Source organism: Ambystoma mexicanum, chromosome 1p (genome assembly GCF_040938575.1).
Source record: "Ambystoma mexicanum isolate Mex_15411 chromosome 1p, UKY_AmexF1_1, whole genome shotgun sequence".
Taxonomy (NCBI): Eukaryota; Metazoa; Chordata; class Amphibia; order Caudata; family Ambystomatidae; genus Ambystoma; species Ambystoma mexicanum.
The window spans coordinates 965,021,476-965,046,743 of NC_090921.1; the positions used below are offsets into that span (position 1 = coordinate 965,021,476).

The 25,268-nt window shown below is 44.4% G+C and overlaps 1 protein-coding gene across 2 annotated transcripts in view; it reads left to right on the forward strand.

The window, feature by feature from the left end:
• The window catches only part of PRMT7 (protein arginine methyltransferase 7), a 936,033-nt gene that overhangs the window by 887,623 nt on the left and 23,142 nt on the right, over nucleotides 1-25,268 (forward strand). For both annotated transcript variants that reach the window (XM_069653680.1, XM_069653690.1), the window contains exon 17: nucleotides 18,090-18,186. In XM_069653680.1, coding sequence (XP_069509781.1) covers nucleotides 18,090-18,186 — 97 coding nt within the window. The remainder of the gene's footprint in view (nucleotides 1-18,089; nucleotides 18,187-25,268) is intronic.

Below are 25,268 nucleotides of genomic sequence, written 5' to 3' on the forward strand. Positions count from 1 at the left end.
CAGTGTGTGGAGGACCAATCAGGGACACCTATGCCCCCCCCCCAATGGGTCGGGGAAATGCAGCTGACACCATCCCAGCTCAGGCCTTGTTAACCCAGCCCATATTTTCAACCAAACCGGCACAGGATGACTCCAAGGCTGACTTCCATGTCACCAAGTCAAAGCCACGTGTGGCGGTGAAAGTTGCTGTCACCAGGCCACGTGGATCTGGGGCAGCAATATCATCTGCTGCCCCAAGTAGCCAGGGTGAGGAGGCTGCAGGGGCAGCTGCAGCTCAATCTACCCCAGCTCCGAGTCTCCCAGCCGGGACAGTGTTGGTCCAAGTCCATCACACCGAGGTTGGTCCTGCCAACATCACCCAACCGCCAATGCCTGCAGTGAGACCTTTGGTCACCGTGCCTTTGGCTACTTCCAGTGCCCAGTCCGCCTGCGCTTCAGCCCCTACCACCCAGAGCGGCGTAAGCCACTCAGGGTCCGTACCACCTCCCAAGAGGAAGAAGGGTGCTCTTGCGGTACAGGCTGGGACCCCAGACACAGCTCCCCCCTCCGGCACGTCAAGGAAGCGTAGTTTCAATGATGCGGAACTAGACGCACTTGTGGGCTATGTGTCGGCCCATGGTCGCGAAATGCTGGTGACTGCAGGGTGCAAGACTAAGACTGCTCAACGTAGGGCCCACTGGCAGTGTATCGCGGACCAGATTAGTGCCCTTGGATTTGTCAGGCGCACAGCTGATGATTTCTCTAAGCGGTGGAATGACCTCAAACGCAGAGCAAAAACAAGCTGGCTTCCAATCATGCCTCTACTCTGGTGACTGGCAGTGGGTCTCCATCAGAGGAGGAAGTACTCACAGAACATGAGTCTATCGCTGGAGGCTTCATCACAGAGGATCATATCCAAGGCGTGGGAGACCTACCATACTTTGAGGCAATGTCCGGTGAGTGTCCATGCATGTGTGTGCAAACCATGTGTATGTTGCTTGGGTTTTCTGATTGAGTGCCAGGTGAGGTTCTTTAGTCATGACTGCTATGGATCACCCATGTGGTGCCTCCAAACCATACCCCGGCCTTGTGTTTGGGTTTTCAAGTATCCCTTCTGATCCTTTGCATGTTTACCACACATTTTTGTGCCGTTCTGCCCCAAATGTAACATACTTCAGACATAGATTACACCCCACAATGGCCCACATATATTTCCTTATTATGGGAATGATTTCATCAATGAGGCTGATTGAGTAATGTGCACCTACACATGGCCTGCACACAATCACTTTGGGGTCCTGTTTGAATGTTCAACATGACAATTGTCTTCTGTCATGTCAAAGTGACCAACCATTGATGTATCCATGTGCCTGCCATCACTGCATTAGTGAACACTGGCTTTGTTGCAGCGTGTGGCACATGCGTGTTTTGTCACAATATTTTGCATGTTCTATTTCATGATGTCCATCTCACATGGATGGGTGACAGTACTGATTTGCTACCATCTGGGTGTCCTTGTTAAATTTGCCATGGCTATGCTATGTACCATCTGTGTGCTGGCATGTGTCATGTATGTGGATTGTCCATGCCACTCACAGGCTAATGTGTGATGCTGGTGCTATCCAGCATGCAGCACATGTTGTTGATTTCCCATCTTGGAGTCATCAGTGGCTGCTTTTAGGCTCCCCTTCCACTTCATTGCCAGTGCATTCATGCCAGAGGTATCGTCATGTGTGAAATGTGTCATTTATGTATTCAATGTGTACCTCGTGATGCCTATTTGTGTGGGCAATGCTGCTCATGCCCGTCTTCATTACTTTTCTTTTATGTTTTTGCAGGTGATGAGGCACTAGATGCTGTTGAGGAGGAGGAGATGGCGCAGAGGCAGGAGTACACCCAGACACAACCAGGCACCAGTGGAGGACGTGGGGTGGTGGTGGGTGAAAATCTATTTCTCCTACAGCCCATCCTGTCCACGGGTGTTACTGGGTACACCTCCGCAGACCTCTACAGCTCAGGTGCTGAATCTGACATTGAGACAAATGTCCCGTCGCAGGTGAGTGTTTCTGGCAGGGATGCTGTTCTGTCCAACCCACATGCACTGGGGGTAGACCCCGCTATGGGCCATTCAGTGTTGGAAAGTCCACCTGTGCCGGTTACGGATGGAGGGTCACACTCAACTATATTTGCTCCTGTTCCTGGGCCAGCAGATCAAAGGAGGAATGCAGTCATGTAGCCTCAGGCAGTGCCAGCACAGGAAGGTGCACATCACCTTGACCCAAACAGGTGTGGTGCCCGTCAACGCGGTGGCCGTGCACCACCAGGCAATACTGTGTGGGAGAACTCCATATATACTATTGCAGCACAACAGGGGGCATCATGTGAGATGATGGCTCAGGCCATGGATAGGGTGGCCACTTCCATTCTCCCCCCTGAAAGACAGGTGAACCTCCAGCAGCAGGCAACAGAGTCCATGAGCCGCTCACGCAGGGATGACATGTTGGTTTCCAACATTGACCGACGTGCTGGACTGGAGACTCTGCGCACAGCCATATCTGCAGACTCACAGGCCCACAGGGATGCCCTGAGGTTAGAGCACAGGTCCCTCAGAGATACTCTGGGTGCACTTGAGGTGTTCCAGAGTACAAGGTCAGAACAGCAGCTGGAGCAGCTGACACACACACTCTCAGCTGAGCTCTAGGCAACCCGTGAGGAGATCCGGGCATCACGCGAGGTCTTGTAGGCAGAAATGCGTGCTACCCGTGAGGTGCTGCATGGGGATCTCCGTACCATCATCCTGCAGAACCAAACCTTTCAGACCTGCATGCTTGCTGCCATGGAGGAGCATGCCGGGCCTTTGCGTGGTCTGCCTCCCATACCACACACACCTTCTACGGCAGTTCTCCCACTGTAGGGTAGCTGTGCAGGCCATGAGCCCATGGAGTTTTTTTTTCTCAACATCCACGCATGTGGGTGTTGGGGTGCACCCTGTACCTCCTCCCTCCTGGGTGGCCTCTGCCCTCCCCCTGGTCGACACATGGCCATTTTTGATTTTTTTTAAAACTTTTTTTTTCTTTTTCTTTTTTCAAATTTCATTCCAAATTGCAAAATAAAATTAGTATTTAAATAATGTATTATGCTTTTTTATCTTCTTTTTTCTATTTATTATTTTCTTTTGTAATTTGTTTTAATTTTCATGATTTTTTTGTTGATTTGTATTATGATTTTTCTTTTATTTTTTAATTTATTTGCTTTACTTTACATTTACTTTTTCTTTTCCTTTAATTTGCTTTTACTTTTTAGTTCATAACCATTTTCTTTCAGATTGTGAATTAATGTTACAGTGTGTTGCTTTGTGTGGCTCCCGTAGGCATCCACTGTGTATTCCAGCTGGGCACATGCAGGCTTGTCCTGTCTTTGGGTTAGAAACTTGGGTTCCTGATACACACGCCCCTCCTGCTTCCCCTTTCCATGGGCTCGCAAAGGGTGTGGCCAAGTGACAGTAACTTACACAGAGGCATTGGGCTCCCATAAATTGTGTGGGCAGTCTGTAGTCCAAACTGTGTATACATCCCTAGTGGGGATTGGTGTTCATTTCTCAACTGCATAGTGGATTTGTATATGGTTTTACATACAGGACTTTTTGCATATATACATGTGACTTCTTCATATCTTAACAAGCCCGTCTCCATTGCAGATGCAGTTCATGTTGTATGCAGTACGCTGCCACATTTGGCTACCAGCAACACACTGCAGATGGAAGGGGTCGATGTGCTGCCTTTGTCAGGTTGTGATACTTGCACTTCTTTCATGTTTTACTGTCATATGTTGGCACTGTTGGATCTGTTTTTTTCTTGCTGGTAAGTATTTGTTCATGTGTGTTGTTTTTTTTTCATTAGTGAGAGGAAATTGGCTCTGACCTGTTTCCATTTGGGACGGTGCACTTTGTGACACTTGTGTCATCTGTTGGGCATTCATTTGGTTGCTTTCACATTGAATGAAATGCCATGGTGTGTTGGGTAGCTGAGATGGGGTTAGGGAGGGGTTGGGTGACATGCCACTATTTGTATGTAGTATTTTACAAGGGGGTAGTCCTTTATGCTGAATGAATGTGTGCCTTTTACTGACACAGCATTGGGTGTCTTTAAGTAGCTAGGGATGCACACAATGTAGCACTTCCAGGTGAACAATCTCAGGGTGGTATGGTTGTGACAGTTGACTGTCCCTTTTGTCATCAGCATTAATTGTCAGCTGGTATGTGCCAGGCCTGTGTGCTCTCCGCAGGGGTGGGAATTTAGGTGAAGAAATTTGCCACAAGCTGGGTACGGGCTGCCTCACCACGTGCTCTTTCACCTCCCATGCGCAGCGGCGGTGCATGTGGTTGGGGATTTGGGGGCACCACCATGTCCACCAGCATACCCCGCCGGGTTGCAACGTTGTGCAGGACACATGCTGCCACTATGATCCTGCACACTACTGGGGGCGCATATAGCAGCTGTCCACCAGTGTGGTTAAGGGAGCGAAAGCGTGACTTCAGCACTCCGAATGTGCGCTCCACTATGCCCCAGGTTGCAATATGGGCTGTGTTGTATCTTACCTCGGGTGGTGTGGTGGGGTTCCTTATTGGCATCATCATGTAGGTATTCAGATGGTAGGCAATGTCCCCTGGGGAGGTGATAATGGTTGTCATTAGTTGAGTTTTCCCATTTCTCAGTGTCTAACATGCATGCATGTGCAGAGGCATTTGTACTCACCAATTAGCCATGTGTCGCCATGCCTCCCAGCTTCCAGGTCCCGGTTTAGGGGTGACATTCAGAATATGAAACTATCATGGCTGGACCCTGGATAGTTGGCATGTACTGAGGTGATGATTCCCTTGGTATCACATACAACCTGCACGTTGATGGAATGCCAGTGCTGCGGTTTTGATAGATGTGCTCAGTGGCCCTGGGAAGACGTAGAGCCACATTGGTGCAATCAATGGCACCGAGCACTTGGGGAAATGTGCCACCCCATAAAAGTCCTGGACGACAGCCTGCCTTTCTGCAGGTGTTCTGGGCATGTGTATGTGCCTGCCGACTGAGGGGCGTGCAGTCATGACCACCAGCACCTGGTGTAGGCAGCGTGACTGCGTGGCATGTGAGACACCCCAAACTATGGCACTTGTCTGCTGAAATGACCCAGTAGCCAAGAAGTGCAGTACATTGAGCACCTTTTCCAAGGGGCTCAGTGCTTGGGAGCACAGGGTGGGTGATGTGAGGTCATCCTCCCACTCCCTGACCAGTTCTAGGATTATTAGTGGTGGAAACCTGTACCTCCCATACACCTGGTCATCAGGCATCCCAAAAAGGATGGTCCTAGGTAAAAAATGCAGGGCCTGGCTATCCTCCTCCTCCTCCTGCAGTGTCGCACAACCACTGCTGTGAGGAACGGTATATTCATCGTAGCGTATGAGTTTGTTTGCTGTTTGGGTGCACTTTTATGCTGCGCGGGGCCCCTTACTCCTGCTTCCTGCTGGCGTACGTATTTCCGGATTAGCGCGTCTTTTTTGGTGCACGGGTTTCCCCTGTTCGATTCCATGAATACGTGTTGTTAGCGCGCGTGTGGGCATTGCGAGCATTTACCTCCCGTACTTCCCCCCGTAATGCCCACATTTTCACGCGTTGTTCCCCATTCCGCATGTTATGCCCCGTGTTCTGTCCACTTTTCTTGTGTGCGCTACACGATGTGTGCTTTCCCTGTGCGCGTTGCGCACACCGTTTAGTGACGTGTGCGCCCGCGTGCGCCACCCATGGATTTGGCGCACATCCCAGGTTTTACACGCGCAGCACATTCCATGAATCGACGAATGGCTGCGTGCGCAGCTTTAGCACGCGTGCGCTGCGATTTTCACGCTTGCGCTCCCCTTTTTGGCGCACATTTATTCCATGAATTACCCTGTTTAACTTCCTGCATCAAGAATGGTAGCTCTTGGGAACCTCCTTAATGATAGTACACAAGGTTAAGAAATAAACTATTGTTAGAAGCAGAGCTGTTTCATGCGTTCTATTTTGGTGTACGCTCGTATATGCTTATATCCTGTGTTCTCTGTGCTACATTGACAATAAACAACATGGTGCTACCTGCTGGCACATATGTGCTTAAATTCTAGTCCTGCTCACCCAGTTGACTAGTCTGAGGCTCATCCCAAGCCTGAGAGATTTGTTGCATGAAATTGCCAGACAATACCGCGACCAGCAGTTGGGCTATTACTTCCTCCTTCCCATTTGTCGTCACAATTTGTGAGCTTGTGGTTTACTAGGCCTCTCCCTGCGCACATGGAGTGAATCTGGACGCATCTCTGCCTTGCAAATATCAATGCACATATGCACAGTGGCAATGTGCACTGGGGGCTGCATTTGTGACTCCTTTGACCATTCATTCTAGCAATTTGCGTCTGGTTTTTGCTGGTTAGATGCTGTTTGTGTCTGAGTCTCCATGATTCACCACTTGGAGGGTCACTGAATGTGTGCAGGATATGTGCATATATGCCACAACCTTCTTTGCTGTGAAGCATAGAAGACATTGCAGCAGAGATTCAGCAGGCCAATCCGTTTTGTGCGCTGAATCACTGAGTGAACCTGAATGTGTGAATCAGAGGGCCGAGTAAATCTACTTACATCATTGTGCCACCCTTGTTATGTAGCATTTAGAAGCTAAATGCTAGTAAATCACTATTAACAAATGGCAATCCTTGGATGATTAGTGGTCATCTGAAATAAAGAGACATGTTTCTAAGTTGACAAAAAATAAATTGCAACTAAAAAACTATTTCGGAGATAGGTGCAATCATGAAGAATACTGCTGAAAACAATGTGTTATACATTTTTTAACATGAGAATATTAATGTTCTAGTCTAAAGAACTTTTATGCCTCCAAATATCGAACACCATTTTAATCCATATAACTCATTCATGATTGTTAATAATTATTCTGATAAAGATAATCAAGAAAACAGGGGACAGCAAATAGTATTCACAGTTAAATACCATGTGTTTTTAGTACGGATGCATGTGAGCAAAGGAATCGAAGAAAAACTGTTTTTCAAGGGAACCATAGAAAACGTATTTCCTGACACGTAGCCAGTGTTTTGTGTAAAAATGATTTATCAAAGCTTGCTTGCAATTTAAGATTTGTTCCTTAAAAATGTTACTAATTTTGGTCATATGCACCAATCAGATTAACATATAACAACATGATTTTACTTTAACAAGGAAAAGTCCAAAACAACACAAAGAGCCTCATTACGAGTTAGGCAGAAAATCGGAGTTAAGTCCTCAAAAAAATAGCCCTGCAGAATTACCGTAGCTGCAACTTGGTCAGGCGGAATTTCCGCCTGATTACAAGTGGTGGGGGCGGTGTAATTCTCCATTTATTTTGGGCCCATTGGACCCAATGGGGCCTTTTTGTGGAATTACTGTGGCGGAATTACCGCCACAGTAATTCTGCGGAATTACCGTTGCTGCTACTTGGTCAGGCGGAATTTCCGCCTGATTACAAGTGGTGGGGCGGTGTAATTCTCCATTTATTTTGGGTCCATTGGACCCAACGGGGCTTTTTTGTGGAATTACTGTGGCGGAATTACCGCCACAGTAATTCTGCCAATCCTGCCAATTTTTCAGCGTTTAGTGGGAAGATTTACCTCCACGGTTTTGCTAGAGGTAAATCCTCTACTCAAAACACAAACTCATAATTCTGGCATAGTGGTAACATTGGTAGTTACTCAGTTACTGCCGATTTTACTGCCTAACTTGTAATGAGGCCCATAGCATTTAAAATTATTGCATCAAGCAAAAAAATAAAAAATGAGAGAGTAAGTTAGTATCACCATATACTATTGGTTAAGTAGCATACATAAATGAACAATGAATATTAGTTCTCATATGCAAGCAACTACATACTGATAGAAATTGGTTGGTGGGGAAAGTTGTGCCCTCAAAAGAAGATATTTGGAATGTTACTTCACATTTTTTTAATACTTCTAGATTAGTTACATTGATACTGTAAGATTACCTAAGATAAAGGAAAGGGTGTTAAAAATAGTGTGTGATGTATAACCTTAGTGCGGTCGTTAAGAAATGAATCCACTGTTCTATCAAAATTGCTGAGGGATTGATTGATTGATTGATTGAATATAGTTGAAATGGCATTGAAAACAACTATACATTACATTGTTTTGATTATTTAAATCTGGTGAGGACATAGAAGCAATGTTTCAGAATATGAAAGATAAATTAAATAGGTAACATACTAAATCATACATTAAAAATAATATGAACTTCCATGGTAAATATCTGAGATCTAGTGCTCATAAAATCGAATGAAAATGGGGCTTGTTGTAGATTGACTGTCAGCCAATTAGCTGAATATCATGATTGTCCTGATCCAAGTTAGAATATGAAGTTACTATAGAAGTTACTATAAAAGAGAATGTAAGGAAACATTTGAATAAGAATAAAGTCTTACTGCGTACACGTATGTCCAATTTAAAAAGAGAGGACAAACAAACCAAAGTCTTACCTTATTCCTTTGGGGGGGAAAGGGCTTTTGAGCTGGCTGCAGCTTAGCGTAGGCGGTTTGCTGCGTTTGTTTTCTCTGAACAGAGGCACCATGTTCTTTAAAATGTCTGCTCGTGATTGTAAATGGAGAAAGCACCAGAAAAAAAGTTTTAAAAAAATGTCACCCTCCATATTGAGTTGAAGACCGGTACCATGTTCATTACGCCCAGAGATTTCGATTAATGGAAATAGAAAGAGGATTAAACAAAACATGACTGCCCCCATACAAGTTAATGGTGAGTGTAATAACAAGTACTGCTGAATTATAAATAATGAACAACGGTCTGTTAAGTACTTTTCTGAAATACCGTATTGAGAAAATAGTATGATCGAAAAAACACTCTACTTTCTTTAGGAGTCAGATTTTAATACAAAGGTTGTATCTGGTTTGGGACCTCATATAATTGTTTACTTAGAATTATTAGTATGAAATATGTGATTATTCAAATAAACTTATTGTAAATGTATAGTCAATCCATGACATGAAAGAACAGTATATAGTTACTTGCACATTTACAGTCATAACCTTGATCCATTCACAACATATGGATATATTTGTTCCTAAAATGGCTGCAACACATGGATTATATAAATTGGCCTGAACTTGGTTTTGTGAATCTTTGATCAGGTTATTAGTGCTTTAGCATAGACTTCTCTATGTAGGACATATAAAGAAAATAAGACAACTCATGATTTGTGTTAAGACCTGTAATAGTTGTCTTGAGATGATAAATAGTTTTGGCCTCTATTTGTTCCATGAGGAGTTCGCTGTTTCCAATTCGCCCAGCAGCAACAGTTTTGTTAATTCCCATGAACCTGATATCTGAAATGCTGTCACCAAGATGTTCATGTTCCCAGTGCTGGGAACCAGGGAATCGAGCGTCCTTAATTCCCGCAGCATTGATGTGCTCTCTTTTTCCTATTCATACTTTGCGATTGGTATTTCTGATGTAGATTTTGTTACAAATACATACAATGGCATATAGGATGCAAGTGCTGTTGCAATGACTAGATATATTTATTTTGATTCCTTTATTAACTAATGTGTTAAAGTACAAGATAGGTTTCATTGCATAGTCACATACGGAATAAGATCTATATTTCGTGAATAAGTGCTAGTTTCTTATTTATTATGTACAACTTGTGTGTTAAGATCAAGAAAAATTATAAAATGTTGGCTTGCGTTGCATGTCAAGTCAGTAGTGAAATTATTCTGTTTGAATCTGTCTGTGTACCTCTTCAGTTACTTTAAAGAACCCTTCCATATCATAAATAAAAAATCATCTATATATCTGGACCATAAAATCACATTTTCTCAAATTTGTCATTTACTGCAGCCAGGGCATGCGTGATCTCATAATGCCTTATAAATAGTTTTGCAAATATACTTGCATATTGTGCTCCCATTGGTAACTCTTGAGTTTGTTGATAGAGCTCACCATTTAATGTTACTATATTTGTAAGTGTGGATGCTAATAACTCAGTTGAAATGTGGGAATGTGAAAGGTATCAAACTGATTTTCCTCTAAAGAATTCAACATCTCTCAATTCCATGAGTTAACATTTGATTACTTTTCTTGATCGTAACATACAAGTGGTAAATAATGAGTAATTGTTGTAAGTGTTGTCATTGCTCTGTTCTCAGAGAAATGTAATTGTGATGGTAAGCAGTGTCACACTAATTCTGATTATCGTATTCTGTAGTACAGCAATTCTAATGTATTTATTCTCCTAACGTAAATTAGGAGATGCCTGTTCTCCTGGCCCCTCAATGATTTCATTCTATTAGCATATGAACTCTTATTTGCATGTTTTCGGGCATACTAGTCGCATTATTCCAGCTTGAAAATAATGTATCAGGCCTCAGTGTTTTGCTGGCCACATACGTTATGATAAGCGAAATGTGTTCTTTGAAGCACATGAGCGTTTTATTTCCTAGTGACATAAAACATATTCTTCAGTGCCCCTGGCAGTGTCTCTGAGCAGTGTTTGCCACTTCACAAAACAATTACCAGAACAAAATATTGTTTAATTGTGCATGCACTGCTTTCCTTTGGGACTTTCTCTGCACGGGAGTACTTTTGCTAACTACTGTGGCAGATCATGAAATCTTGGTTTTGTTTATGAGCTCTCTTAGATACGACTATAAAACAGGTCTTATTTTAGCCAATATATTTTGAGGAAGTCTGTAATATGTGCCTTTTACATTGATTTGTAAAGAATTGTAGTGGTTGGAGTGGGGGGTGGAATGCAAACTATTTACAAATTCAGAGAAAAATTCTTAAAGGGGACTTTGGTTGTGGTCCACAGAATAGGATGATCAATCAGAATTCCTGTGCCACTGCTTACCATCAACACTACACTGCCCTGGGAACAGAGCAATTACAACACTTTCTAATAACCAGCCCTATAGATAAGAGGCATACCAGACACTTTTACTCACTAAAAGTAGGTGAATATTACCAACAACAAAAAGGGAGCAAAAATATGCCCAGCACAAATTAGGAAACAATGGACACATAGGCTCCTAGACCCTGCTTCCTCCATGACTTTCCACTGATTTATTTAGGTCAGTAGTAACCGTGGCACAGGAAGGAGCACTACTAATATTACTGCCAGATCTGAAGAGGAACTTTAAGGCAAAAGCATAATTTAATAAGCATACTTACTGGGTGTAAAGAAGTTCGGATTATAGAATATCTGGTTTAGGAGGTATGTCCACTGTCACTGTAAATTAATTTGTTAATGCCTGAGTAATAGTTTGTCTCCACTCTCCATTCTTACAATCAGCAACCTATTTGTAACCCTGTCATAGAACTTGAGTTTGGGTACAGAATCTAGCCTATAGATGTTTCGTTCACTGTACTTACAAAACATCTGATTTAGATGTTTAAAGTTACTCACCTTCAGCCGTAAGGAATGTGCTCCTGTGACCCCTCGGCTGCATTACTGCCCTCCAATACTAGTTGACAGGGCTCAGTAAAATGTGATGTAAGCACCTCTGCGTGGTGTAGCAGTAAAACTCTCACTGTGATATTATGGGCAGTTTAAAATATGTAATGACTCTGCACATGCACAACTATTTTCGGAGTACAAATAAGATTGTTTGCAACATCCCCTTTCCCTACAAGTGTTCAGTAGAAATATACAAGTGCTTAGTTAAACCATTATTTTCGAGGAGAGAGCTGAGTTACCATAACATCCATTGAAGCCTATGTCCAATGGAACGCTGACAACTTTGAAATTGTTTAGATGCCTGAAAAGCAAAGTAGATTTCTGAATATCTGTTGCCGTAATGCTATGTATGAATAGTACCAGAAATATTTTCATAAGCCTAATCCTTTTCAGGCCAAGCAAACAATATTGCAATGTTGCTTTCCCTCTATATGGTAATGTAAGCACTGCTAAGGTAAGAGAGTATGAGCATAATGTGCCTACTGTGAGACAGGCATGGTATCAAGAGAGACACAGACTCAAAAGCAACAGTTCGGAAACCTTTATTTACAAACTTTGTTGGGTTGGTGTAATACCTAACTGGCCCTAACTCTAAAGGGGTTGTTCCCTCAAGTGATGTTTCTAGGGGCCGTCGATGTCCGTAAGCCCAAAACGTCAGTCTGTGTATAAACCTATGCTTGCCCTCACTCTTAGCCCAAATGTGATCAGTGGGCTTCTTAAAGAAAAATGGTGGCTCAAAAATAAATGTAAATCAAGCCTGGTTTCAGATGTAGTTCTGCCAGTTTCAAAAATAGTTGCACTCAAAAAGGGTGGCCCTTGCACGTAGGGCTATTTCACCAAGTCAATAGGGTTCAAAATGTCTCTGGGTCTCCTGGGGGGGTGTCCCTTCCCCAAGATTCAATACTTTCAGTTCCAAACAGAAAGACACTGTTCTTGTTAGGCCTCTCAGGGTTCTCTTCCCCAAGTTTAGGCCTCTCTTCAAAGTTCAACAATGTCTCTTGTGGGCCTCTCGGGGTTCTCTTCCCCAAGCCTAAGCCCCTCTTGTCTCACACAAAAGTTCACCTTGTCAGAATGCATTGTTTTAACACACTTCTTTCATTGGGTAGTGTCAGAGACTTTCGAAAATGCTGGACTTTGGCTCCTACCCTGTGTGACCACTCTGACTTCTGACCTCTCTCTTAGTACTCTGTATTTTCCTTCTGGCACTTTCCCTCCTGTGCCCTTTCCACTCTGGTGTTGCTTCTCTTTCACATTTCTTTCCTTTTTTTGTGCACACCTGCACCCACTTCTTACTCACTGTGCCTCTTGCACACTCCTCTTGGCTTTATCGTGCCCCTGGCACACTCTGTTCCTTTGGTTGTGCACCCTTGCACCTTCCTTTCTCTTTATTGTGCCTCTTGCACTTTCCCTTTTCAGCCTTTGGGTCGCTAGTACCCTCTTTTTCTGCTTTCGGGTTGCTCCCACCCTCTTTACTGCTTTCAGGTCGCTTGCACCCTTTCTTTGCTGTCTCTCTCTTTTAATTTCACTTTTCCAGTCTGTTGGGTCACTCGCACCCTCTTTTCTATTTTGGCTCGCTTGCACTCTCTCTTTGCTTTCTCTCGCTCCGTGCCGCTTACACACTCTGCTTTTCCTTGCTTTCTTTTCGTTTTCTGCTTACGGCTTTCAAGTCTCTGCTCCCTCTCCAGCCATCCGCACGCCACAGAGTTTCTCTCATTCATGTTATGAGACTCACCCAGACAGCGCAGTGCTGGTGAGCAGCTTACAGGGATATGGGGGTTGAGGTCAGGGTCTCACCGCCTTCTCCTCAGACACACCTGGGACCGGCACATGTACCGAGGGGAATGAGCACTGGCATGGACACGGCCAACAATCTGCCACTGCGGCTTCATGGAGACACGGCTCCCTTGCCATTGCCACGCTGTAACCCGTCTCCACCCCCTCTGCCACACTGGGTCAGCATCTTGCATCCCATTCTCTTCCTGTCATCCCAGGCTTCTCATGTTGATGCCTTCACGTTGCAACTAGCAATCCCAGCTCGCTCATACTCTTTGTCAGAACCACACCTTTTATATTTGAAGCAAATGTCAAGTGGAGTCGGGTGTGAATGGTTAGGCAAATTGCCTAACCATTCCTGACTCTATCAGTGGAACAGCCTAATCCCTTCCCTGGCCACCTGAATGATCCCGGTGGAGTATGTGGGAAAATACTGTCGGGTTTCTCACACTACCCATTATCCTTACAGGGCAAATTAAAAGGTTTTGTCATGTCTCTCATGTGGTGATGGTCAAGCAAGCTGGGCTAGAAAAGAATATTGAAACTAGTTGATAAAATGTAGCTTTTATAATCGAGAAGGCAAACGGCAGGTAACTGCTGTGGCTTGTGCCTCATGAATGCCTGAGAAAGTGGGAATTGTCTGTGCGTGCTGCTAATTCCCTTCTGAACGCCACTAAAATGGAAGCTGGACATAAATACATCTTAGATGGGAACATAAGCCACCATGCCAGATTATTGTTCCTGCATGGGATTTGAAGTTTGTTTTAATGTTTCTTATGGAAGGTCTGTTTGAGCCCTTGAATTCATGTCCTTTGAAATTGTTCTCGGCCAAGCGATTTTACATTGTCTTCTGTGAGCGTGAAGGTTGAGAATGACATTCCTTTCAAAAGTCGTATCAGAAAACAATCTCTCACAGAAGATTAATCTTCCTATTTTCTACTCTCTGCCTCATGGCAGATAGTTTGTTCACATCTTGCTGGTCGCCTGTCCATCAGCAGTTGAGCAGCAAAGACAAATGGCAGAACTGAGGTAATGGGGTGGAGCTTGTTCCATATATAGTTTCCCTGACTACACAACAGCGTTGAGAAGAGCTACACTGTGATCCCTATTGGCTGGAGAAAGATATAGCTATTTAATGGAATCAATTGGAAAAAAAACATTACTGAGGTAAGTAATTTCTTCTTATGACTGTTCCTTAGCAGATTGCTGTTGCCTTCGCTCTGATCCATTTTCCGTATTGACTTCTGCAATGCCATCTGCAGCTGTTTTCTAGATAAAAGCTTACCTAAGCTCCAAGGCCACTGCCCACATTGTCGTGGCACTATAATGGGACGACCACATATCGCCTGTTATAACGTCAAAGTCACTACACTTGCTACTGATCAAACACAGAGTGGAATTTCCAAATGTTGTGTACATAAAGGGTGTTCTCCCAACTACCTCAGCAAATATTCATCCATACAAACTGACCACAACTAAACATCCTCTCTTTCCCCTTGGTGTGACATACTGTTTGTGGGTAGTGTGCTCATTTTTGGTACTCTTTGGTACTCTATCACTGCTCACCAAACTCTGGAGAATGACTTGAGCATCATAAGAGACTGAAAACGGTATGTTTCTGCCTACCCTACTATGTCTTTGCTGCATTTCCCTTAAACTGTATATCCTCAAAACTAGGGGTCGGGAACCTGCGGCTCATGATGTTTTGGCCTATGTCTTCCATGTGCCCTCATCATTGATTATGTAATTATACTGGCTAGGGCAGATGGGAAGTGTAGGCCAGAACACCTGGATAGCTACAGGTCATCCCCTAAAGTGTAGGGGGTGTGGGTGCTTTTAAAACCTAAAATAAGCTATGTCCAACTTCAGGAATAGCTCAATGTGAGATTTAGTGGTCTGTGTGGCTTTTGATTTATTTTAACTTCCTGCCCCATCCAAGAACATCCCCAAGTGTATTATAAAACTGATAATGTAGTTGCAAGGGTCAGAATGGTTGAATTAATGAAAGTGAGAGATAGCAGTAAATGGAAATGCTCTTGGAATTTTGAAAAATTACAGATCCATACCAAGGTGATTTGTACTGCCCATATAAGCTATGAAATTGTTACCAGTTACTCTTGAATTTGTGCACCTTGCCACATTCTGAACTCAGTTCAGGTGGGCAGGCATGGTCACTTCAGTCGCTGAAGGAAGATGGGTGCGGGGTAACATTTATGGTGATGATATAAAGCAGATCACAGCAATCCGCAAATTTGTGTTCCCCAACCTCAGACAAAATATATTCAAACAAGCATTGACATAGCCAATACAGTTGGTTGTCGTCTATGCATCTCTAGCCCTTTGGCACCCCCTCATGTACACCAGGGAGCTAATCATAATTAAAGATTGCACTTGTTTACATGTAGTTTGCCAGTTCCTGTTCAGTGTTAAGTAGTTAAAGTAAAAGGGAGACCTGTCTGGCCTCTGTGGCAAGTCAGAAGGACGACACAGACACTTTGAGGACATGGTTCACAATATTGTATTAAAGTAAAGTTATAAGACCTAACTTTCCCTATCACTATGGGTGGTCCCTGCCTATTTTACTTACTAAGGTGGTCATAAGTAATTCGTGAATTTTCAAAAGAAATATAATTCTGCTGTTCAAAGCTAACCTAACTGACCCTACCACTATGAAAACTAACTTGGGTCTGGAGAAGCACTCTCGTTTCCAGTGGGTACCTCTCGTACCAGTCTGTAGGATTCTTTATTAATATGTAATCCTCAAAGAGTCTCCTCTGATTTCTTGGATCAGTCTCTGTAACTTTCGAAATGGACAATTGAGTTTTCCGTCTTCTTTGGGAGTCCCTTTTGGGGATCTTTTATAAGATCTATATTCCTGGCTGTTGGTCTCAGCGTATTTTTGGAAGGTATTATTGCTCTGGTAGGCTTTCCCTCCTGGGCAATTCTAGTTCAGCGTGTCTTGATCTATTTGACTATGTATATGGTTCCATTGACTAGTTCTTTAAACTCTGGCTCATAACGTACTTTCTCTTTGATATTATGTTCTTATTGTACAGAATATCAAATTGCTACCCCCTTTTCCCAGGGTATTGTTATCCACTGTTATTTTATGTCAGAATTCAGATTTTCAATACTTCTTTCTCTTGTATCAACTCATTTTAAGCTCATGGGTTTCAAGTTTAAAATGCCTCTTTCCCTTTTCCCAGAGTATTGTTATGCACTGTTTGTTTCTCTTAGTATTCAGATTGTCAATAGTTCTTTCTCGGTTAGCATCAAATTTTAAGTTAATTTGTTTCAAGGTTAACTTTGCCTCATGACTTCTACTGAGATGAGAATCTTGTACGAAATGATTCCTTCCTGAGGGCCTCCCGTGATTTCCACTTTCCCTTTTACCTTCTACCTTGAAGGAGAACATCTGTGGGAGTCTTGTTCCTCGGGGGCCTTCTCTCTTGTCCTTAACCACCGTCGCCTTCTCTTTGTTGCTGTTTCCCTCCTTGCGGTCTCTCGTCTTCTTGCAGTGTCCAAGTGCTCTGATGAGTAATTGGACACTGTGTGGCTCTCTATTTGCGGGGGTATCGTCGATGGTTTCTGGACCAGCTGTCCACCACGGATCATCCTTTGTGGTCTCGCCACCGCCTTCCTCTTGGCTTCTATCCTGTCGGCTTGTCACACTTGGAGTTTGCCGTAGATTTGGCATACTGCTTTTTAGTATCGAGCGAGTTTGAAACTTGTGGGCTTCCTGGCTTCTCCAGGTGTTATGGAGCTCTGGGCCTTCCCAGCCCTGCATATGCATATGTCTCTCTGCCCGCTCTGACTGCACGCTATTCAACGTACTTGTCCCAGTGGATTGGATAATTTGATTTAAAGGGACATGTTCTTGTTTGGTAAGATAATGGCAATCTATTAGGAGTTTCTTCGTTACAGTCTTGGACTTTCAATGTTTCTGCTATTTTAGAGCATCCCATGTAGGCCACAGTGTGTACATCTTTAGGGATTTTCTCATGGGAACAGGAGTCCTTGTTCCCTAAAGGGGAGTCTCTCCCGGTGAAGACCCGCTTGCCACGACCCCTAGGGAGGACTTTGCAGAGAAGGCACAGCTCTCTTGTCTCACGGGGGGTGCTCCGCCTTTGGGAGAAGGCACAAATTCCCTCGATTCATCACATCTCTCAAAGACAGTGTAAGATCCTTCTGGGGTAGCCCTATCATCCCCTGTACAAACATACTAGTGCTTCGTAAAGGAGTTAAGTGAACTAAAACCGCGATGCTTTCGTTTTCAGCCAAAGATTATTGTGTAAAATTATTTTTGAAACAGGTGCCTTTGTGCCCCAGACTAATTCTTTTTGCAGTTTCACTTTTCTTTGACGAATTCGACAACACAAGCCACCTGTTAAAAAACAATGTTACATCGTCATTGGCCTGACACAAGTATTTCAGGAGATGGGCCTTTTTTATTTTTGGCCACGTAAGTCCTTGACCACGAAAACAGCTGAATGTGTACTACAATATGTAAAAAAATAACCCCTTTGCACTGACAAATACTGTTTTTAGCCAAAAAGATTGCATTCTTTTTGCAGCATGCATGTTTGTGTTGTCAGCTGCAGTCTCACTGGACATATTTGCCAGTGCTCAGGGGTTATAGATACAAATGTGATTATTTTTAAGCAGTGTTTGCTTTTTGACCACATACATCCTCGACCACCAGAATGGTGCAACCCTTACTTGAATTACTAAAAGTAACCGCTGTGCTATAGTTTTTTTGATAACTAAACATCTGTTTCTTTACAGGAATGGAACATGTCATGGGGCAGTTCTTTGGATGGAGTATCACCTTACGGATGACATCACTGTTAGCACAGGTCTTCTTCGGATCGCTGATGAAAAGGTATTCAGTGTTATAATATAAACACAATGTTAAAATTATTGTTGCTTGGCTGCAGAATCCTCTTTTCGCTGTGTGCAGGTATAGTAACAGAGTGACATTGAGCTAATGTCCTGTTTCTAAACTCTCCGAGCACTAATGTGGAAAAAGAGGCCTAGTATGTGTTGCTATAGTGATTAGACCACATCACCAACCTTACATTTGTGGTTACAGTTACAAATGCAGAATAGTTGTTTATGTTTAAACAATGGGACCAAGACAAGAAAAGGCACCATAAAAGAGATTCCAGGCCTGTAAAAAAGATTGTACGAGCTTTTGAAATTGATGGCAGCCTTTTTTTAATTCAGATGGAAGTCCCGCCTTTCACAGATATCTCAACTGGTTACCCTCGAGCTCCAAGTATCTTCAGCTCTTCTGCAGACAAATGGTTTTCTCTGTTCCTCCCGAATGTCTCCATCTTCCCCTTTCGCTGTGTTCCCATTGCTTTGGTTCAGCATTAAAGGAATGGTTCGCCCAAAAATTATTATTGGCCAAAAAGAAGGGCAATAATAAAAACAAAATATTCACACTTCCAGTACGGAAAACGTAGAAAAAAAAACGCAGCTAGTGTTTATTTTTTTTTTTTTACAAAATAGCACTTACCGAGATGCAGCTGCAGCTTTTCTGCCTGTAGTCTCCGGTCTCCGTCCTCCAAGTCCCGGCACCAATGAAGGAAAAGCCACCAAGTGGTAGCTTTTGTTTACTACAGCTGGCTGGCTTTTCCTTCATTAGTGCCGCAAAAGCAAGCACAGGCGGGCATCCATTTCACAAAATGGATGCCCCCATGTGCTTCCTTTTGTAAAGTTTGAGCTTCATTTGCTCAAAACTTTACATAGGAACTTTTAAAAAAGTGTGAATATTTTTTTTTATTATTGCCCATCTTTTTGGCCAATAATAATTTTTGGGAGAACAATTCCTTTAAGTCAATTGTCCTGGTACTACTGCTGTGACGCTGTCTCAGGTCAGTGTTGTCTCCTCTGATTTTTCAGTGGCATCTGTCCATAAGATAGGGAAACTGTTTTCTAGCCCTTGCAAAGCTTTGGTGGCCTGTCTCTACTCTGGGTGCTCTCTCTCTGGTGTATCCTGCTCCAACAAAGTGGCATTTCTAATAGATCACATTCTCCAACAGATTCTTCATCTTTGATACTACATCCCTGGACAGCGAAGCTGGCACTGGAAAATGTTCATAAGCAGGTGGCGAGGTGTGCCTTGAAGCTGACTCTCCTCTAAAGTCCACTCTTTGTCTCCTGAAGCGACTGCGGCCAGCATACATATGAGGCAAACCACAGCCCATGACCTCACTTACTGTTTTTTCTCTGCATGCTCAGCACACTGTAACCGAAATGCTGTTCTCAGAGATTACTTTTTTCTCTTTGCATCACTTCACATTTGTTGATAATGTGAGGTTCATCGAAAGCCTCGGTGTTCAAGCAGTGCACCTCTAAGATGTCGATAACGGGTCCCACAAAGTATGCATCTGGTGACTGGCGGTTGACCACAATAACTCAAAATGTGGTTCGTTCCAAGCCAGGAAACCCAAGATAATCTGTTAGCGAGCACCAAAGATGGTCTTAGGTCTTCCCCTCCCCACCCAACGGTGTCTAGAGAAACACCCTCCAGACTCCCAGCTAGACAGAGAGGACTGTACGGGGGCCACAAATAACAGCACAATGCATCCTGTTTTGAGTTGCTCATAGCATTCCTCCTCTTTTGCACACAAAGAGAAGAGGAAACACTGGTCTCACCGGGAGAAGAGTGAGGAGGATTCTTCAACATGAAGGGTAAAATATCCTAGTCTCATCTTCTGATGGAGGCTGAGAGGTGTTCTAACAAAAGATGTTCAAAATGTTTTTGCAAGTAGCAGAGTCTACAACCCCACCCGGAAAGAAAGGTCCCACTGTGCTCGCATTTTTCTGAGGACAATCGCCATCCATATGGCTGAAGGCTTGGATCTAGTTAAAAAAAAGAAAATTACATGCAATGCCTCAACGCAGAATTAAAGTACAAAAGTCTTGGATACTGTTACATCAGTGGTCTCAATGGAGAGTGGACGGATATTCTCCCTCTGCCTGCAGAATGCCAGTTTATATGCACACCTTCCTTGAGGAAATGTCCTTTTCAAATGATGCTGGACATTTATGATGAGGTTGATCCTGTGACTTTTGGCCTAGAACCCTCAAGGATGCCTCGAGATCAGGCACAGGATGAGACTATCTTTAACGAGCCAGAATTTTTGGATTTGGCCGCTGTCCTCTGGGAGGCCCATGGACAGGTCTTCGGATCTGGACATTATGGGGGCTTCCCCACATGAGGTCCCGGTGTAGCCCTTCGTTGGACAATACACAAAGTGGTTGAGGCATTAGGGCTGGGGGCACATCCCAGACCTGGCCAGCAAAGTGAGCTGACAGACATCCTCGACAAAAGGCATCAGAAATAAACGGTCCTGCCTTTTAACCTGGCAGTGGCCAACCCAATCCTCACACTGTGGTAGCATCTGTGCTCTGCACCTACGCTTAGGAAAGACCTAGCTCGCCTTGGACCGTAGGAGCAAGAAGCTTGATGCATTCAGTAAGAAGACGACATGCTAAACCCTAGGGATGGGACTGGGTGCTGCAGAATGTGTGGCCCATGCCCTGGGTACTGCTTCAGTAGTCTGAATGTACTTGTGGATGCGAACATTGTGCTTCAGTCCTGACATGCAGGCAAAGTTGTTACATTTTCCTTTTGACGGCATGCCATTTTTTGGTTCAAAAGCTTACAAGTCTCTAGAGAAATTCAAAGCTGCAAATGTGACAGCAAAGTCACTGGGTCTTTCCATTCAACGTACATAGACATCTTCCCTTATCTCAACAGCCTCATCCTCTATGTAGGGGCTGTGGATTTAGACCCTTTTCAATCTTTGCTCATAGACCAAAGACACATTTTGCATTGATAAAGGGCACCCAGAGGTGTTTCACTTGGCCCAGAAACCACTTTGAGGTCCCCTCGGCTCATTCGGTACTCCTGGGAAGAAAAATGTTGTTCTTGAGTGAGTGCCATATTACCACGATGGAAGCATGGGTTCTGCAAGTAGTTGCTCAAGGGCCTGTCACACCTAATGAAACCCACTGATCACCCCACTCCCCGCCGCCATAGAGAATGGCACCCCTGTGATCCCTCCTTGCTTCAGATCTCGTCCCTTCTTTTGAAGGCGGCCAGTGAGCCAGTTCCCACAAGAGAACAAGGGAGGGAGTGGTGTTTGCCCTACTCTTAGGTCCCCAAGAATAACAGGGTGTTTGTGGTCCTCAGACTTCCTGTCGAAGCATAGGTTCAAGATGGTGACAGTGTTCCAGGTTCACCAGTGCAGGAGGATCACCTGGGTGAGGGGTCTTCGGGGAGTAGGAGTGGGACACTGGATGGTGAGACTCAGTGTCCCCTTCCCTGTAAAACCTTTACCTCCATCCTACCAGGTAGGATATTTAGGAACTCTTCCCCCTTCCCCCTTTTACAACACAAACACTTTCTCATGGACAGCTGTTAGGGAGAATTCTCTGTTTAGGCTGAATTTCCTAACCTAGTGAGTCCCCCAGCAGCTTTGCTGGATTTTTGGGGTTTATTTTTTTCTCCTGCCAAGAGTGAGACTCTTTTACCCTCACTCCTGGGCATGATTTGAGTGTGTTTCTTTGACTCGAGATGTGTTTAATGGGCAATGGGGTCTTTTACTCCATAGGGCTTCATGTGTTTTTGTGATGTGTGTTACACAACCCTCAGTGCAGTAACACAGGGGTGTCATAGTGACCCCCGAATATAGACTCCACACCCTGGGACTGACTACTGTCTCCCAGGGCATGTAAAGTCACCATTGACTTTACTAGTCTCAAATTCTGAACAGAACCAGTGCAAACCATCATATTGTGGACGTACTGGCCGGGGCAATTCGATTGCCCCGGGGTCTGTTAGTCGAGGGGGAACGTCTCCGTCCCCCCTGATCGAGTTTTGGCTGGTGGCAGTGGATACTACTTTTTATATTCGACCGCAAATATATCTCTATGGGATTTCCCATTGTTCGAGGCTACCAACTTTAATTATTTAATTCCTATAGGCTCGAACATACCGCTGGTTTATTTATTTAATATTAATTCTCCGGTTGGTATTTTTTGCCAGAACTCGGTTCTAAAATGGCGTTTGTGTTCGCTTCTGTGACTCCAACCCAAGTTGAGCCCTTTGTTCCACTTTTTGGCGGGCTTCTCCACAGAAGCCCTCCAAAGTGGTGCCACTCTGTCTGGGGTACTTAGGAGGGGGATTTAGGCACCCTGGACTGAGTTGTCTAGGCAACTCAAGTCGCACTCCGTCCTGATTGGCCCAAGTGGTGAGCCGGCCGGCTCACCACTTAGCATGTTTGAGTGACAGCTAGGCTGAGTGAATGGGGGTTTTCTGCATAAAAGCAGGGCTTTGGGGACTGGAACTTTAGAAGTTGCCACAGGACCTAAGAATCAGACGAGGGAGAAGCTGAGCCAACCTGCTACGACGACACCACCGGTGGAGCCCTGCTGAACCGTCTCACCACTTTTCCCAACGACAGAGGAGATCTCCCGCCCGGAGAGTCTTCTTCCTTCGACTGGTGGGGATAACCAGTCTGCTTCCTTTTTGGCTTCCTGGAGCATCTCGTGGCCGCCTTGCCTGTGACAAGCACCCCGGCAACCGGGATACCACGTTTCACCCCTACCACGAATCAAAGGGTAGTACCTTTAACCGGAAAACTCCGCGGCTGGTTTCTTCCCTGGCAGTGCAACGACCTTCATCTTTCCTCCACGTCGAGAGCTTCTCTTCTTCTGGACGACGCTGCAACTTGCACCCGCTGCCAGGAACAACTGCCCCTGCTGGAGCATCCTTTCCACCTAAGGTACCGTGTTCCGCCTGGCTTCCCTTGCAACCGACTGTACGGGGTAGATTTAGCCCCCGGCTTTCGAACCTGGGTTAGCCTGGGACACCCTGGCTAAACTTTTCTGAGCCTCTCTAAACCCTTTCTGAACTCCCTGCAAGACTTTCAAAGCCTATTGTAATTGTGTGATCTTGGGCGTATTTGTGCTCTGCTCTCTCTAAGAGTGGGCCCGGCCGATGGACTTTGGCTCACCAGTAACTTTTGTCTTTTCTGCCTTGCTAAAGTGTTCCAAAGTATTGGAGTGGTGTATCTTCCTACATTCTGCTTTTTTCCCTCCCTTTTTCGTTAACTTATTGGAGTGCCATCTATAGTTAAGCGCTCACCTCTGTCTGGAAATAAGTGGTGTTAACTAAGACTTGTCTGATAAGGAATAAGGGATGTATATATAATAATAGTAACTGTGTTTAGAGTGATTTACAATAATAGTGCTGGAGTGTTTCAATAAGTGTGTTTTTAAATAAATAATTATATACCTTGATACCAAAGCTCTGGTCAAGTGTTTGCTTGTGCTATTGTATCTGAGTGCCTATTGTGTATACTTTGCATACTGCCTAACTCTTCTTGAGGGAAGACTGACTGCTCAGCCACAGCTACCAGGTATATCTGGGTGGTACAGACTGCTACCAAGTGGGTTTACTGCTAACACCTGTAGTCCTAAATCTTTTGCAGTGTTCCCAAAGGGAACTGCACAGGTTTCTGCCTAACAACAGCCGCTATGAGAGAAAACAGACTACCACCCGAGCCGTATACCTGACGTGTCCCAATACAATGGTTAGGCAATTACTGACCATCACACACACACACACCTGACTTCCATTAATCCTGCATTGTGTGTTGGAGATACCCGGGGCCCTCCTGCGTCAATAATCAAGGTGGGGAGAATCACCAGCCGCCGTGGTACCGTCCTTGGCGCCAAGAACAAAGCAGCGTCCGTGAAATCAACACAGCCGGTGAGTTGCGGAGACAGATACAAGACCGGTCTGTGTTGAAGCCAAGGTTGCAATCAGCAACATTGTATGGCGGGCGCTGGAACGAACATTGTTAAAACGTGTGTGATAAGAGACGCAAGTAAAGTTGAACTGCTGCTGAGCGACTGAACTTTAAAAACGAGATACAGTAGCTTTGACAGAGTGGTCTGGCACCGCGTGGGTGCTCAATCGAAGGTCCCTGTAAGTTATCCAGCTGAGAAGTGGCAAAAGTGAAAGTCAGAAAAGGTCAAGAAGAGAACGGGTAATTGTGTATCGAAGTGGTCCTGCGACGGGTCAAGCAAAACCCCACGCACAGTCAAAAGTCTTTGATTTTGATGAAATAGAGAAATATTTGGGCCGAGCCCGGCGGAGGGAGACCAATTGAAGATTTTGTGTCAAAGTGGGTCTGAACCTGGCAGAGGGGGACCTGGGGTGAACAGTAAAGCACCTGAGAAGTTGTATATGTGAAATCCTAAGAAGAAAGGAACTTTAATGTTTGTTGTGTTGCATCAGGCCCTCTGAAATAAGAGACTTTGAATGGCAAAAAGACTTTGGGCCAGAAGTCCTGATGTTGAAGTTTTGAATAGCATCCTCGTGCTAGAGAAGGCAGAGTGTGTACTAAGCTCGAGTGTGCCGCCTTGTCCCATGCTGAAAACGTGGGGAAAGGGAGTCAACAGCTTGAATATCCTGACATATCATTTCTTGAACACTTTTCTTTTGCATAACTTTATTTCCCACACTATTTGTATGTAGAAGTAAGGATTGGCAATAGGTTTATCGGTATAGGGCCTTTTATTTTGACATACTCGTCTAGGACTTCGTTATTATTATTTGATGGTAGTAGCTTGCTCCCATCTTTAGATTTAGGATTGTATAGGTGTTTTTACAAACCAAATGAAGTTCAATGAACACCCTTGAACTGTGATCACTTGTGTCTTTCTTACTGTTTGATACCATACCTTCCTTACAGTCCGTACATCTTCAGGACAAAGGTTTTCATGTTTCATCCAAAGCACTAAACGTACCTGAGGTTTGTGATTAGAAATGCATATTACCATTTTTACATACTGCTTTTCTTATCCGGGTTTGCTCTCCAGAGCAGGCGGTATCCCATATTCGCTGTTCCTGCCATCTCCTTCACATCCTGATTTTCTACC